Source organism: Pantherophis guttatus, chromosome 5 (genome assembly GCF_059756535.1).
Source record: "Pantherophis guttatus breed Tessera chromosome 5, ASM5975653v1, whole genome shotgun sequence".
Taxonomy (NCBI): Eukaryota; Metazoa; Chordata; class Lepidosauria; order Squamata; family Colubridae; genus Pantherophis; species Pantherophis guttatus.
Genome location: NC_142067.1, coordinates 129641256 through 129655799, shown reverse-complemented (window position 1 = coordinate 129655799; position 14544 = coordinate 129641256). Strand labels below are relative to the sequence as shown.

Below are 14544 nucleotides of genomic sequence, written 5' to 3'. Positions count from 1 at the left end.
ACCCGGCCGGGGGAATTCCCACTTTGAGTCAATTCGGGCTTCCCCCGCCTGGCGCTGGCTGGGCGGGCAGGTGCAGCAAAAAAAAAAAAAAAAACCCAATACACAACAACACAAAACAAGCCGGAGCCGCTCAGGCGCGCCTGGGCTGGAAGGGAGGCGACCTCCTTTCTTGGTGCAATGGGAAAGGAGGCCACGAGGAAAGCTTTGGCGAAGAGCCTGGGTTTGGCAGAAGCGGGGTGAGGGGTGCGAGGAAGCGTGCGCTTGCAACAGCCCGGCAGTGTAGTCCTTTTTCAAATAAATAAATAAAGATGACTATGAATTTGTGTCTTTCACAGCGCAGCTACTTTGATTAGCTCCATTTAGAATCTACCCGTCCTAAAAAAAAAAATTAAAAAAAAAACCCCATGCAAGAGGTTGCTGGAGGTTTACAGTCCGACTTCAGCTGCCCCCCAGTTTTCTACCCTGAATTTTTGGGAGGCCTGGGCTCAGCCCCTCTGGACTCGCCCGCGGGCGGCAGGTTGCAGTTTCACGGAGAGCTCATTTCTCTTAAGTACTTTTCTTCCCTTTGGATGAATGAAGGCCAAAGTAAATCAAGGAGGTAGTAAGTACTCCAGGCCCCTTGCAATGCTCCTTCACCCCACAAGCTATAGGGGGTGCCTGCCCTTTCTTCTGTGTGCAGTAATAAGCCACTGTCTGCAAGGGTGCGTGTGTGCACACGCGTCTTCTCCCCAGCGCATCATCCGGACACGCGTATTAGCTGTTGGCATAGGTGTGCGGGAGAGAGAAAGGCCTATCCGAGCAGATGCCTGCGCCTCCCCTCTGCAAAGGTGGGTTTCTATCGCACTCCCGTTGTGTATACCGCACCGTAGGCGTCTATACTGGGAAGCGCCGGCAGAGCTGATTAGGCGCGGCTCTGGATCACATGACCGGCCGAGGAGGGAGGAGGGGGCTTGTGAGGGGGGGTCTTGGGGTCTGCAAGGAAGGTTCCTCAAAGAGAGAGAGAGTTGGAAGGGTCCTTGGAAGACTTCTAGTCTCCTGCTGGAGATGGAGGGCGGGAGAGTGAGGAAGGAAGGAAGGAAGGAGAAAGAAAGAAGGAAAGAACGAAAGAAGGAAAGGAAGGAAGGAAGAAAGGAAAAAAGCACTTTTGGGATAACTATGACCTGGATTACTGAGAAAGAAAGAAAGAAAGAAAGAAAGAAAGAAAGAAAGAAAGAAAGAAAGAAAGAAAAAGAAAGAAAAAGAAGGAAAGAAATAAAGGAAGGAAGGAGAGGGAAGAAAGAAAAGAAAAGAAAAGAAAGAAAAAGCACCTTTGCGATAACCATGACCTGGATTACTGAGAAAGAAAGAAAGAAAGAAAGAAAGAAAGAAAGAAAGAAAGAAAGAAAGAAAGAAAGAAAGAAGAGGGAAAGAAAGAGAAAGGAAGGAAGAAAGAAAGGAGAGAGGAAAAGACAGAGAAAGAAAGGAAGGAAGGAAAGAAAGAAATAAAGAAAGGAGAGAGGGAAAGAGAGAAAGAAAGGAAGGAAGAAAGAAGAGAGAGGGAAAGACAGAAAGAAAGGAAGAAAGGAAGGAAAGAAAGAAAGGAGAGAGGGAAAAACAGAAAGGAAGAAAGGAAGGAAGTAAGGAAAGAAAGAAAGAAAAAGAAAAAAGAAAGAAAGAAAAAGAAAGAAAGAAAAAGAAAGAAAGAAAGAAAGAAAGAAAGAAAGAAAGAAAGAAAGAAAAAGCACCTTTGGGATAACCATGATCTAGATGACCGAGAATCTCCATAAACATTTCACTTAACAACTGTCTTGCTTAGCAACAGTAATTTTGAGCTTAATTGTGGCCGTAAATCGAGGACTGCCTGTATGCCCAATGCCACACCTTGCCAATGAAAATTCCTTCTGCTTAAGGTATTTCCAAATCATGGCTTGCAAAATACACTTCGCAACAAATAAAGGCAAGGAAATAGTGAAGTGGAAACAAGCACCATGCAGTGGGAGCTCAAACATTTGTCATCATTTACCCAGCAAGAAAATCCATCCCGGTTAATCATGTAGGGTAGATATTATCCGATCAAGTTTTGTCTGTTTTCACCCTCAATTATGGTTTCTTTGGGGTTTTTTTGCCTGTTTCTCTCTGGATGCCAAATCTGTTCCGCTTTTGGAGACTTTTTCTGCTGATGGACAGAAAACAATAATAACAAAAAAACGCCTGAGACTCTTAATTTCCTCCCAGCCTAAGAGGCTGTTGTCAGAGTTGAGAAATACTGCAATAGTGGAATCATAATACTCTTTTAAGACTCCTGGGAAGATCTTGATCAGGTGGGCGGTTTGGGTTTGGAAACTGGTTGGAGCTCCTGCTGTGGGCCAGGAGTTACCTGAGGACAACAAGGCCCTTCCTTTGCTCTGGAAACTTTCTCAATTGCAATGCTCAGCAGATCTCCCCGGGGGTAGATGACATCTCAGAAACTCCTCCATTCCTTTCGTTTTTTCCAAAGTCAGCATAACTGGAGTCTGCAGCAGAATCAGAATAGAGTTGGAAGGGACCTCGGAGGTCTTCTAGTCCAACCCCCTGCTTAGGCAGGAAACCCTACACCCCTTCAGACAAATGGTTATCCAATATCTTCTTAAAAACTTCCAGTGTTGGAGCATTCACAACTTCTGCAGGCAAGTTGTTCCACTGATTAATTGTTTCTAACTTTCAGGAAATTTCTCCTTAGTTCTAAGTTGCTTCTCTCCTTGATTAGTTTCCATCTATTGCTTCTTGTCCTGCCCTCAGGTGATTTGGAGAATAGCTTGACTCCCACTTCTTTGTGGCAACCCCTGAGATATTGGAAGACTGCTATCATGTCCCCCCTAGTCCTTCTTTTCATTAAACTAGACATACCCAATTTCAGCAATTGTTCTTTGTATGTTTTAGCCTCTGTTAGCAAATACTGTAATCTTTTTCTCTTGGGGCAGATTCTCAGAGCAGAAGTAGGCGTCATAAGTCTCTAGAAATCTACGAAAATCATCGTTATACTAAAAAGGAAAGACTGCTTAAATCTGAGTTCTGGGATTTTAATGGATTATGTGTCTCTTCAGTTTTTTGCACCACTACAGAGGTGAAGCCATCACCTTTGGGTATGCCACTTAGAAGAGTTAAATAGTTAAATAAAATAAAACAGGCAATGGAAAACAGAATCCACTTGAGGTCATCCATTTAAGCCAGGAGTATCTGACATTGGTAACTTTAAGAGTTGTGGACTAAAAAAAATAAAATGAAATAAATAAAAAATAAAATAAAATAATAAAATAAAATGTCTTTTTGGAATCTAGAGCAGGCAATCAACTTGAGGTCATCCATTTAAGCCAGAGGTGTCCGACCTTGGCAATTTAAAGATTTCTGGACTTCAACTCCCAGAATTCCCCAGCCACCATAGCTTGTATTACATTTGTACTTGAAAGTGGCATAGCTGGATAGGGGATTCTGGGAGTTGAAGTCCAGAAGTCTTAAAAGTTGCCAAATTCAGCCTCTCCCCTGGCTTAAATGGACAACCTCAAGGTGATTCTGCTTTACATTGCCTGCTGGGGTTTCCAAAAAGAGATGATCGCATGGTATTGTATTATTTTCGTTTATTATTTTATTTTGCATTAGATTGATATTCTGCTTTTCGTTCAGGGCCTCAAGGTGGACACTTCCTCCTGTTTTTCCCTGGCTTCTCTGCAAGTGAATTTGGCCTTGGAGATAAGAAATAGAATTTACAGCCTGTGCTGCCCCCAGTTTCAAGTGCAAACGTCACGGCAAAGCCAAGAAATAAACGACAATGACCAAGAGTTCGACGAGAAAACATGTTTACTTGGAAAAAATCCCGTGGAGTTGTGCTGGGCTCACTTCCTGGAAAGAAGTCTCACCGGGTAATCTTAATTAGTTGAGGGCAGAGTAAACAAGGGATAAATGTAGGTTAGTAGAGCCTTGTTTACTCAACCAGAAAGTGACTTCAGCATCGTGACTTCAAGCTAACTTAGGCAAACAATGGCCTCACTCAACACCTTTGCTGAAAATCTTACCTCATCCTTATCTTTCAATTCAGGTCGTCCTCCATTTACAACTATTCATTTAGTAACCGTTCCAAATTACAACAGCACTGAAAAAAAAATGACTTATGACCGCAGCTTTCCCACAGTCACGTGATCCAAAGTCAAACGCTCGGCAACTGGCATGTACTTATGACGGTTGCAGCTTCTTCCCGGGGTCACGTGATTCCCCCCTTTCGCAAACCGTCTGACGAGCAAAGTCCATGGGGGAAGCTCGATTCACTTAACAACCGTGTTAGCAGCTTTACCGTTGCAGAGATTCACTTGAGAACGGTGGCAAGGAAAATCACTTAACAGCAGAAATTCTGGGCTCCCTTGCGGTCGTAAATCAAGGATTGCCTTGTAGCTTTTGCCACGGAGGGGCTGGAAGCAAAAGAATACGATGCGTTTTGGTGCTTTTGACTTAGGTTCAGACACCTTGAAGTCTGAAATGGAACAGACAAATCTGTTTTTTTTTTCAACGGGCATCAGGGTTAGCTTTCAAGATTTCCGAGAGGTTTAAATAATTGAACAAGAGCTTTGGTGGTTTGGAAGGGTGGCTGAGATTAAGAACTCATATTTGGAGGATATGGAGAATATGCTGGAAATCAGCTAAAATAAAATATGCTGGAAATCAGTCAAACAAATAGTTGGAGATATAGAGGAGAATATGGAAAATTAAGTGTAATTGTTAAAGTCTAAGATTTAAAGATTCGTTGAAATGGGTTTAGAGATTAAGGAATATAGATAAAATTTTGATTTATAAGTTGAAATAAAAATAGAATTTGGGAAGTACGACTTGTGGTGATAAAATGTAAGGTAAATACTTAGATTAAGATGTTAGAATATTTTTAAAATTTGTATTTTTGATTTTTATGTTAAAAGATGCAAGGGAGGGAATTAAACTAGATAGAATTTTGATTGATAATTGGAAATAATGAGTAGAGATTATTTGGAAATTAAGGATTTGATGATACAATAGATTGATTTAGAATAAAATGTTAGAATTTGTGTTAAAAATTTGAATTTTGATTTTGAATTTTAAAAGATGTAACCAGAAAATTGGGATTAGAGCTTGTTAAAGGAATGTAAATGATTGTACCTATCTATGACCGGATCAAGACTTCGTTCTTAAAAGATATATTTTATGTTTATGTTTGGAAAACACAATAAAAAAATATTTTTCAAAAAAAAAAAAAGAATTCATATTTAGAGGTGGCAATCTCTGGCTTGGAAATGCTATTTTTTTGTGAAGCTCGGTGGTCCCGCCGGCCTAGAAACAGAGGAACGCTTAGAAAAAAAATCAGGAGGAAAAAAAAATTTCACGGAAAACGAGAGAAACATCTTGGCAGCATTGAGTGGGGCGAAGGGCGAAGACCTCGGGGCAAGGTTGAGAAAGAATCACTTGCAAGTGGTCCTTGACTTACGACTGTCATTTAGCGACCGTTCGACGTTGCAAAGGATCTTCCTGCGGAGATATTTTTGACTCGGAGTTATGACAGCTGGGCCATTTCCCCTGTGGTCACAAGGCTGAAGTTGCCCCATGTTTACGAAAACTCGCAGCATCCACCAATCATGTGGCCACGTTTTAGGACAATTTCGTTATAAACTTGCATTTATATTTTCTGCAGAACCAGTCCTGAGCCAACCACCGGCTTGCTTAATGACCGCAGTGTTTGCTTAACAACCACTGCAAAAAAAAAAAAAAAAAGATCTCAAATCGCATGGGTCACATTTAAAACCGACACAGCGTACAACGGAAACGGGCAAGCTCCCTGATGGTCGTAAGAGTCGTGGAGGAGGAAGAGGAGGATTGTAGAGTCATTGGTGCTCTCTGAGCTGGGTGGTTTTCTTGTAGACGTTTCCTAACCCAACTAGGTAACATCATCAGTGCTAGAAGGGAGTTGGGTTTGTAGAGAGGAGGAGGAGGAAGAGGAAGAGGAGGACCGTGAGGTCCTTGGTGCTCTCTTAGGTGGGTATTTTTCTTGCAGATGTTTCATTATAATAAATAAGGTGAAAAGAGTTGTTTCCACATGAAGAATGCAAGCATGTAGGCTTTTAACTGAATCTAATTTAAAAGAGGAGCTAAGAAATACAAAACTCAAAATTTGAGTTTTAAAACGCCATTTAATGTGAAGGCCCCATATTTCCACCCGCTCTCTCTAAATAAATTCAGCCCTTCTTCACCATTTTCATCGCTCCCTTTTAGCAACTAGAAAAGAATACGCAGTAACCTTGCAGAAAAACAAAACCAGATTAACTGTGGAAACAGCAATTTTATTGCTTTGGCCTTCCATGTTAGCTAGACGGATTGAACTGAAGTTCTGATAACTCGATTGGCACAAATATCCTTCTTAAAAAGTCTTTTTCTGCTTCTGGAGTGACTCCTTTCTCATTTTTCTCCAAGGCGGTGAATCTGTGATACTTTGTGCATCTCAAGGCCTGCTTTAAAAATCCGGAAATCCAGATATATAGTATTAGTAAATATATATATATATTTACTAATACTAGGTTTTCCAGCACAGTGAGGCCTTGCCAGCTATTGTCGCAAAATTTGAATTTCAAGTAATTTGGATATAATACAAAGAAGAATTTGAATATAATACAAAGAAGAATTTGCAAATTTGCAGCGTTCTGTTATGAGGACTTCAGTTTCTCTAACAGGATGTATTTCAAGCAGTTTCTGAAAGACAGAAAAATAGATGTAAATCAGTTCAGAAAGCTTAGTGATGAAGAATTTCTATTGATTCCCCAAGAAATGTAATTTTTTTTCCCTCCAGGATTTCTTTCCAAAAGTTGTATTTATGTAAATAATATGCAATCATGCACGCGAGCATGATATATAACATTTTACATTGTTTAGCTTATTCTTTAGATTTAAAAGAAAAAAAATATTGCAGTGTGAACTAGTGAATAATGGAATTCATTTTAAATGGGAGCAACATAATATAAAGCCATGGCAGAAAATTGAACAAAATGGTTATTCTCACTCTCTCTTTTTAGTCTCTCTGCAAAGCGTTTTAAAATTTCTGGAGAAAAGGACCGAAGAGAATTGCGATTAAGAATGAAAAAGGAGCGATAGCTTTAAAAGCTGCAGAAAATATAAAAAGGCACAGGAGAACAGATGCCGAATTATATGCTAAATTCTATAGTTAACATATTCCTGTATGAAAATTTTTAAGCACTGCCAAGGAATAATACTATAAAACACTAACTGTAAGATTTTGAAGGGTCTTAAAAAAGCAATTTGATTCAATTTAAGAATAAGACAAAATGGCCAATATTGTTCAGATATGTTATGCAAAAGGGAAGAAAGGAAAAAAAAATAGTTTTAGGCAAACTTAAAAACTAAACAGAAAATTATAGATGGCATTTCTCACCAACAAGATTGGCAAAAATGTTTAAAGGCAGGTCCTCTAAATGTTGGAAGTGTAACCAGATGCCTGGTTCCTATTATCACATGTGGTGGACGTGCCCAAAAGCAAAAAAATAAACAATAATAAAAAAAATTCCAATACATACTTGGTTGGAAAAAATGATAAAGCAGCATATAGATTTGAAGTCAGAAATATTTCTGTTGGGCATCCTACTGGAAAAGTATGACAAAAGGAATATATATTTGATTTGACATGTACTAACTGCAGCCAGAATTGTATTTGCACAATAATGGAAAAGAGAAGAGATCCCGACAGATGAGGGTGTCATTAAAAAAATATTAGAATGTGCAGAAATGGACAGATTAATACTTACAATTAAGGAAAAAGAGGGAACTGAATATTTAATAAAAACAGAAGTTAGAAATATGGGGATACAAAAAGGACTAACGTTATAAAGGAGATTTGTTAAAGTAGACTAGTAAATATTATTATTATTATTATTATTATTATTATTATTATTATTATTATTATTATTATTATAGAATTAATTTCATTGAGATGAATACTATTGTAAACATTTTGATTACGATTTCCTAAAAATAATTATACCCAGACAACAACTGTTTGATTGAAATTGAATTTTTACATGTTACATAAACAAAACAAATAAAAAATTTGACCAAAAAAACCCAAAAACAAACCACTAAGCAGAAAGAGAACATGTAATGTGATAATTCTAAATTGTTCTTCCACCTTGGAATGTGTCCTTTGCAAGGAATTTTGGGAAATTCTCCATTTTGGAGCCAAAAAATTGGAACTAACCAACATGGCAAGGATGGATATGATCTTTGTTGTATCTATTTTGCTAGACTTTTGATTATTCATTGATTTTAGTCTTAGTTTTACTTTAAAATTGTGCAAAGATTCCAGGAATGCTACTTTTATTATCCTAGGGTATGATAACATTGATTATCGATTGATCTTTATCTCACTTCAACAAATGACCATTGCTAGCTTTATTGATTTGTGCCTTAATAGCAATCCCTTCGGAGTTTTTCAAATATATTTTAAGGCACGTGGCAGTCTTTAAGTCAATTTAAATGTCCCTTTTATGATAAATAATGAGTTTCTTGTTGTTAACCAAAGGGGGAAAAAACCATTTATCCAATTTTGGATAATCTAATCGAGTTTCAGAAGGACTGCTCTATAACTTTTAGTTTTTTGAGAGAACATTGTAGAAATAGCAATACCACTTAGACTTATAGAATAGAATAGAATAGAATTCTTTATTGGCGAAGTGTGATTGGACACACAAGGATTTTGTCTTTAGTGTATATATAGCTTCACAGTGCTTTACAGTCCTCTCTAAGCGGTTTACAGAGTCAGCATATTGTCCCCAACAATGCCCAAAACATAGAATTAAAATAGGAATGCTATTTTTTTAAAAAAATCTCTGTTTAGAGTGAATGTAGCTTGGCTCATTTGCAGCAATCTTAGCATTTCAAGGATTTTTTCCCCCCATTCTCTGTTTAGAGTGAATGCGGATTGGCTCATTTGCAGTAATCTTAGTATTTTAAGGAGCCCCTGGAATTGAAGATGGCCACAGGAAGTCTTCAAATTACTTTTGAGAATTAGGAGTAAGAAAGAATTGATGGTGGTGTGAGAATCACATTAATTCCTATTTTTTCTTCCTCCTTTTTCTATGTTTTCTAGGCATGGCTGACTCGGATTCATTAGGAATTGCTGAAATGGTGAAACGGGTAGCAGAGCGACAAAATACTCAGGCTTGTGAAATACAAAAGAGCAAGGAAGTGCTCACACAAATGCAGGTAATATATTTCAGAAATACTTTACAGTCCGGTGGAGAAAAAACAGGATTGACTGCCTGAGTCTAGTTTGGTTTGGAGAAAGTTGGACGGAAGCAGAGAACCTTCTAGCCAAGAGAATAAATCTCCACTAAATGCTTTCAACCTCTTTGTATCAATGGCAATGTCAGGAGGAAATAAAAAAAGCATTTTCTTGGACTCCAGTAAACATTTAAGTAGCAGAATCTAGGCAGCTATTGAGATCAATTGACTCTTTATTATGGTCAAAGACCAGCATAAAGGTAGAAAGAATTAAAAAGCATAAAAAAATACATCAGTTATATATAAATTATATATAAAAAACTTTAAAGAAATTTAAAAAGAGGGCCAGGAGCCAGTAGGGTTAGCGGTTAAGGCACCAGGCTAGAATTAGGAGACGGTGAGTTCTAGTCCTGCCTAAGGGTATGAAAGCCAGTTGGGTGACATCAGCAGGAGATGGTGAGTTCTAGTTCCGCCTTAGGCATGAAAGTCAGCTGGTAACTTTGGGCCAATCACCAGGAGAAAGTGAGTTCTAGTCTAGCTTTATCCATGAAAGCTGGCTAGGTGACTTTGGGCCAATCACCAGGAGATTGGAGTTCTAGTCCTGCCTTAGCCGTGAAAGCTGGCTGGATGACTTTGGCCAAATCACCAGGAGACTGGCAGTTCTAGTCTTGCTTTAGCCATGAAAGCTGGCTTGGTTACTTTGGAAAAATTCACCAGGAGACAGGAAGTTCTAGTCCTGTCATAGGCATGAAAGCAGCTGATTGGGCTTATCCCTCTCTCTCAGGCCAATCCACCTCACAGGGTTGTTGTTGTTGTTGTGGGGAAAACAGGAGTGGGAAGGTGTGTTGGAGATGTTCACCTCACTTTTTGACTCTTTTCAGTATTCACTGGTTTAATCCCGCCATGTTTTTTCTCTGTAGGCTCAGCTTCGGGATCTTGAGATCCAGAGGAACTCCGTTGTAGCTGAAAGAAGGGCCGTTGAAAGAGAAACGTACTTCTCCGAGGAAGCCCTCGCCACCACCAGAGGCCATCTCAAAGATCTGGAGGCTCAAATCTCAGCCTCACATGGCGAGAACGTGAAGCTGTCCCAGGAAGTTGAAGTTCTACAAGAAGAGTTGGAAACGAAGGTTTTAGGAAACCAGGCTTACTATGAGAAAATGGCCGCCCACCGAAACCGGTTTGAGGAAGCAGAAAGCAAATTGCCTTTTGTGGTGGAGCTGGTGACAAAAAGGGCCACCGTCCAGCAGCTGATGGAGAAGAAGGAAGGGCTAGTAGCTTCTCTTCGCGAAAAAGAAGAACAGGATATGGTTGGCCAAGTCCAGGTCAGGGTCCCTGGCCTTCGCGATTATTTTGTCTTCCTCCCCAAATCGGCTCTTTACAGCTGTTTATCCGTCCTCAGCAAGATAATTTGAGGAGGGGGTGGACTTTGACATACAACCCTTCGTTTAGTGTCTCTTTGAAGTTACAACGGCACTGAAAAAAGTGATTTATGACCGTTTTCCACACTTAACGATCCTAAGTGGAAAAATCGGTCATAAATCACTTTTTTTCAGTGCCATTTTGACTTCAAACCAGGGGTGAAATGCTACCGGTTCAGACCGATTTGGGAAAACCGGTAGTAAAAAACGCTACCGGTTTGCGCGAACCGGTATTTCCGATGATCAGCTGGGTGATGATCAGCTGTGACGTGCAATTCGTATTAGCTAGAATCGTCGGATTTCCTGCTTTCTAGCTAATCTAAATCGCGTGGCCTAGCGAAGCACATGCTCGGTAGAAGACTCACCGAACCGGTAGCAGACTTGAGAGGATTTCACCGCTGCTTCAAACGGTCAGTAAACGAAGGGTCATGGGGTCAAAAGTCAGACGTTTGGCGACTCACTCACATTTATGACGGTTCCAGTCTCCCCTTTTGCGACCTTCTGACAAGTCAAAGCCAGATTCACTTACTAACTTAGCAATTGCACTCTGTGTTTAATGAGAGCTTGTGGCCTTTAACAAGCTTGTCCAAAGTGACCTTTTTTTTTAAAATTTATTAAAAAAAAAATAATAATTTTACAACAACAACACAACACAACATACAAAACGTTTTTAACCTAACGCAAGTAAGTATTATGTGTAAACACAGTCATTGTGTATCATCATCAGAAAGGATTGTATATTCTGTACAATAGAAAATAAATTTGGGTTGTGTTTTTATCTGACACTTCTCTGGTTCTTTAAGAGTCCAATCTTCCTACTTGCCTCCTTTTTTCTCTTCCAGGTTTAAACAGATCCTTTTCAGCTTAGAATAACAGTCTTTAGTTTCCAATTGGTGGTAATATAAGTTTTCGGTGATAGCTCCCATCTTAACAAATATGAACAGAAACGATTAAAGATTTATTTTACCCTATCTCTATTTCCTTGTTTGCATTCCAACCGCAGGATGAAATTTCTTGTCTGCAAAGTGAAATAAAGGTTTTGAAAGAGGCTGTCGGTGAAAAGGAGAACGCCATTCGAGATGAAAAAAGCAGACATGCTACGCTTCAGAAAGAAATTGAGGTGAGTTTTCATCTCTACAATTATTGGGTCTCATCATCTATTTTTTCTAAGAAGCGCTCTCAAAAGTATGCATTTTTGAATAACAATATTTTTTAAAATGCATCCCTAAGACGGCAGAACTATAAAAGCTGCTAGTTAATTTTATCCCAATATGAAATTATAAACTCTTTTCAAGTTAGGTTCTGGGAAAATATAACGACTTTGGCAGTTACTGTGAAAACATAATTTAAGGTGTTGAAATTCGCACTCGGTACTCGAAGCATCTTTTCAAATCTGTCTCAGCTGTGAAGATCTGCAAAGTCTTTCAAAAGAAGCCAAAAGATTTACTTATTTGGCACGTGAATCAAAATTTCTCCTTTCCACCCAATACAATTTTTACTCAATCGCTAATTCCATATGGCTTCATTTCCCCCCCAGTATTGATAAAAATTTGGTAAAGTTAAATCTCTTTAGCAGGCTTTTCATTGGAAGAATGTCAGGTTGAATTTATTATTTAAATTTGCTTGTCTTAGGGTGTTATTTCTACAGCAGTTTTCATAGCTAAATTGATAATTCACTTGAATTGAACGAGAGAGCATAAACGCAAGAAAAACCCATTATCGTAACATCTAAACAATAAATGTATTTTGACCTAGAAGACTCGGATTATAAATGGCAGTAGAAGGAGAATTTTTCAGATTTATGTACTTCTGTAGCACAGTGACCCAAAACTGAGAAAGGAAGTAATCTAAGGCCACATCTGGAAAGCTGAATTCGGTTTTGGTCACCACGATATAAAAAAGATGTGGAGACTTTAGAAAGAGTGCAGAGAAGAGCAACAAAGATTATTAGGGGACTGGAGGATAAAATATATGAAGAATGGTTGCGGGAACTGGGTAGGTCTAGTTGGATGAAAAGAAGGACTAGGGGAGACATGATGGAAGTCTTCCACTATCTCAGGGGCTGCCCCAAAGAAGAGGGAGCCAAGCTATTCTCCAAAGCACCTGACGGCAGGACAAGAAGCAATGGATGGAAACTCATCAAGGAGAGAAGAAACGTAGAACTAAAGAGAAATTTCCTGACAGTGAGAACAATTAATCAGTGGAACAACTTGCCTCCAGAAGTTGTGAATGCCCCAACACTGAAAGTTTTTAAGAACAGATTGGATAACCATTTGTCTGAAGTGGTGTAGGGTTTCCTGCCTAAGCAGAGGGTTGGACTAGAAGACCTCCAAGGTCCCTTCCAACTCTGTTATTCCTTATTCTGATGGATAACATCTAGAGATATTTTCATGGGATGTTTTCGTTTTAGGGATGCTTATAAGGAGACATTTTCTGTTGAATGTTATTATCTACGGGCTGCGTTTTGTGCTGAACAGATGCCCTGTATTTTTTTTGTACTTTGATTTTTGTGTACTTCTGAGTAGATATGCCCTAGATTGCATTACACATTTCAGACGTGAGATTTGGTTCCATTTTAATTCTAATTTTAATTCCGTTCTGAGCTACTCGGCGCATATTTTCTCCGCAATCGATCCCGCTGCCTTCGTTGAGTTTATTGCAACCCTTTCCGTTGGAAAGCTGTATCTTATCGTGCTGCAATCTGCAAATCTATGAAACCCCTCATCCTGTTTACTTGCCTGTAATCCCGAAGATCTTTCTCAGTGTTTGTCCTTTTATTCTTGCTCCTAACCAGCTGCAGCGTAAGAGATCCGAAGCTGTTCTCAGACGGCTGCGTTGCCAAGTTAACAATCTGGAGCTGGAGAGAAGGCAGCGGCGTTTGAAAATGCAGCAGCTGGAAGGAGAAGCAGAAGAATTACGTAAGATGTTGCAAGCCACCGATGAGTAAACTCACCCAAGGAGATCAGCTCCTGCTTTCAAGGGTTCATGTTTTTGGTTTTCGTTCATCAAACTTCTGTCTTTCCTGTCTGCATTAGCTTTGGAGTTGTTTTGGTTTTTTCCTGGCTGTTCTCATAATCCTAGTAACGAGTGGCCTTTATTTTTGATGCAAAAGTGAATTTGCGATACATAAACGTGGAGGAAAGGCATAATAACCAGTTGCTCTTTCATTTGCTGCTGTTCCCATGTTTAGTCTTTGCTCCCTGCTTTTAAACCTTGGAAGGACGAGCTAAGGAGGCTGCAGTTGATGCCACGTTAATTTTACGACACACTAAACGAGGCCTTGTTCAGAACTGGGACTTCCCAAAGGGTCAGAAAGTTTAATCATTTAATAAGATAAAATGTGTTTGGATGACTGACAGGTTGAAAACACGACTTCACGCATTGCGGTTTGAAGCATGCTTAACCAGGGCAGCACCTTAGCGAGAAAATAATTAAAGACAGGGGGCATAATTATATTTTAACAAGCCCACAAGTGTCCTTGGATATCTTCAGCACCTTTTGGGAGGTCAGTAAATGCTTAGAGTTGTAGAGTGGAAAGGAAAGATAGATTGGTCAGGAGTTGCATAACTTTTAATGCAGAAAAAGCAGGTTCAGAAAAAATTCCACCGGCCCTTTGGATAAGGTAGGTCCTCCAGAAAATTCAAAACAAGATAAAACCAAAACAGAGAGGCCTTAAAAAAAAAGCATGATATTCCAGTAAAACTAAATCCTTTGCTTTTCCTGTTACCTTTTCAAAGTCCACATCCATTTGACCCATCCTTGCTATTGCAAAGAAAGACTGTATGGATTGTACTCTTCACACTTGAATAAGTTCTCGATTAAAACGTTGTTTCTTTGCATATGTTCTTTTGTTATTGGTTACGCCATT

General features: G+C 39.3%; 1 protein-coding gene across 1 annotated transcript; it reads left to right on the top strand.

Moving 5' to 3' along the window:
* The first annotated feature begins 5566 nt into the window (after positions 1-5566).
* On the top strand, positions 5567-14515 carry CCDC122 (coiled-coil domain containing 122). The gene is made up of 5 exons (XM_034416409.3): positions 5567-6006; positions 9125-9240; positions 10179-10580; positions 11680-11796; positions 13471-14515. The coding sequence occupies exons 2-5, from the start codon at positions 9127-9129 to the stop codon at positions 13621-13623; spliced, it is 786 nt and encodes a 261-aa protein (XP_034272300.2). The 5' UTR covers positions 5567-6006; positions 9125-9126; the 3' UTR covers positions 13624-14515.
* The last annotated feature ends 29 nt before the right edge of the window (positions 14516-14544 follow it).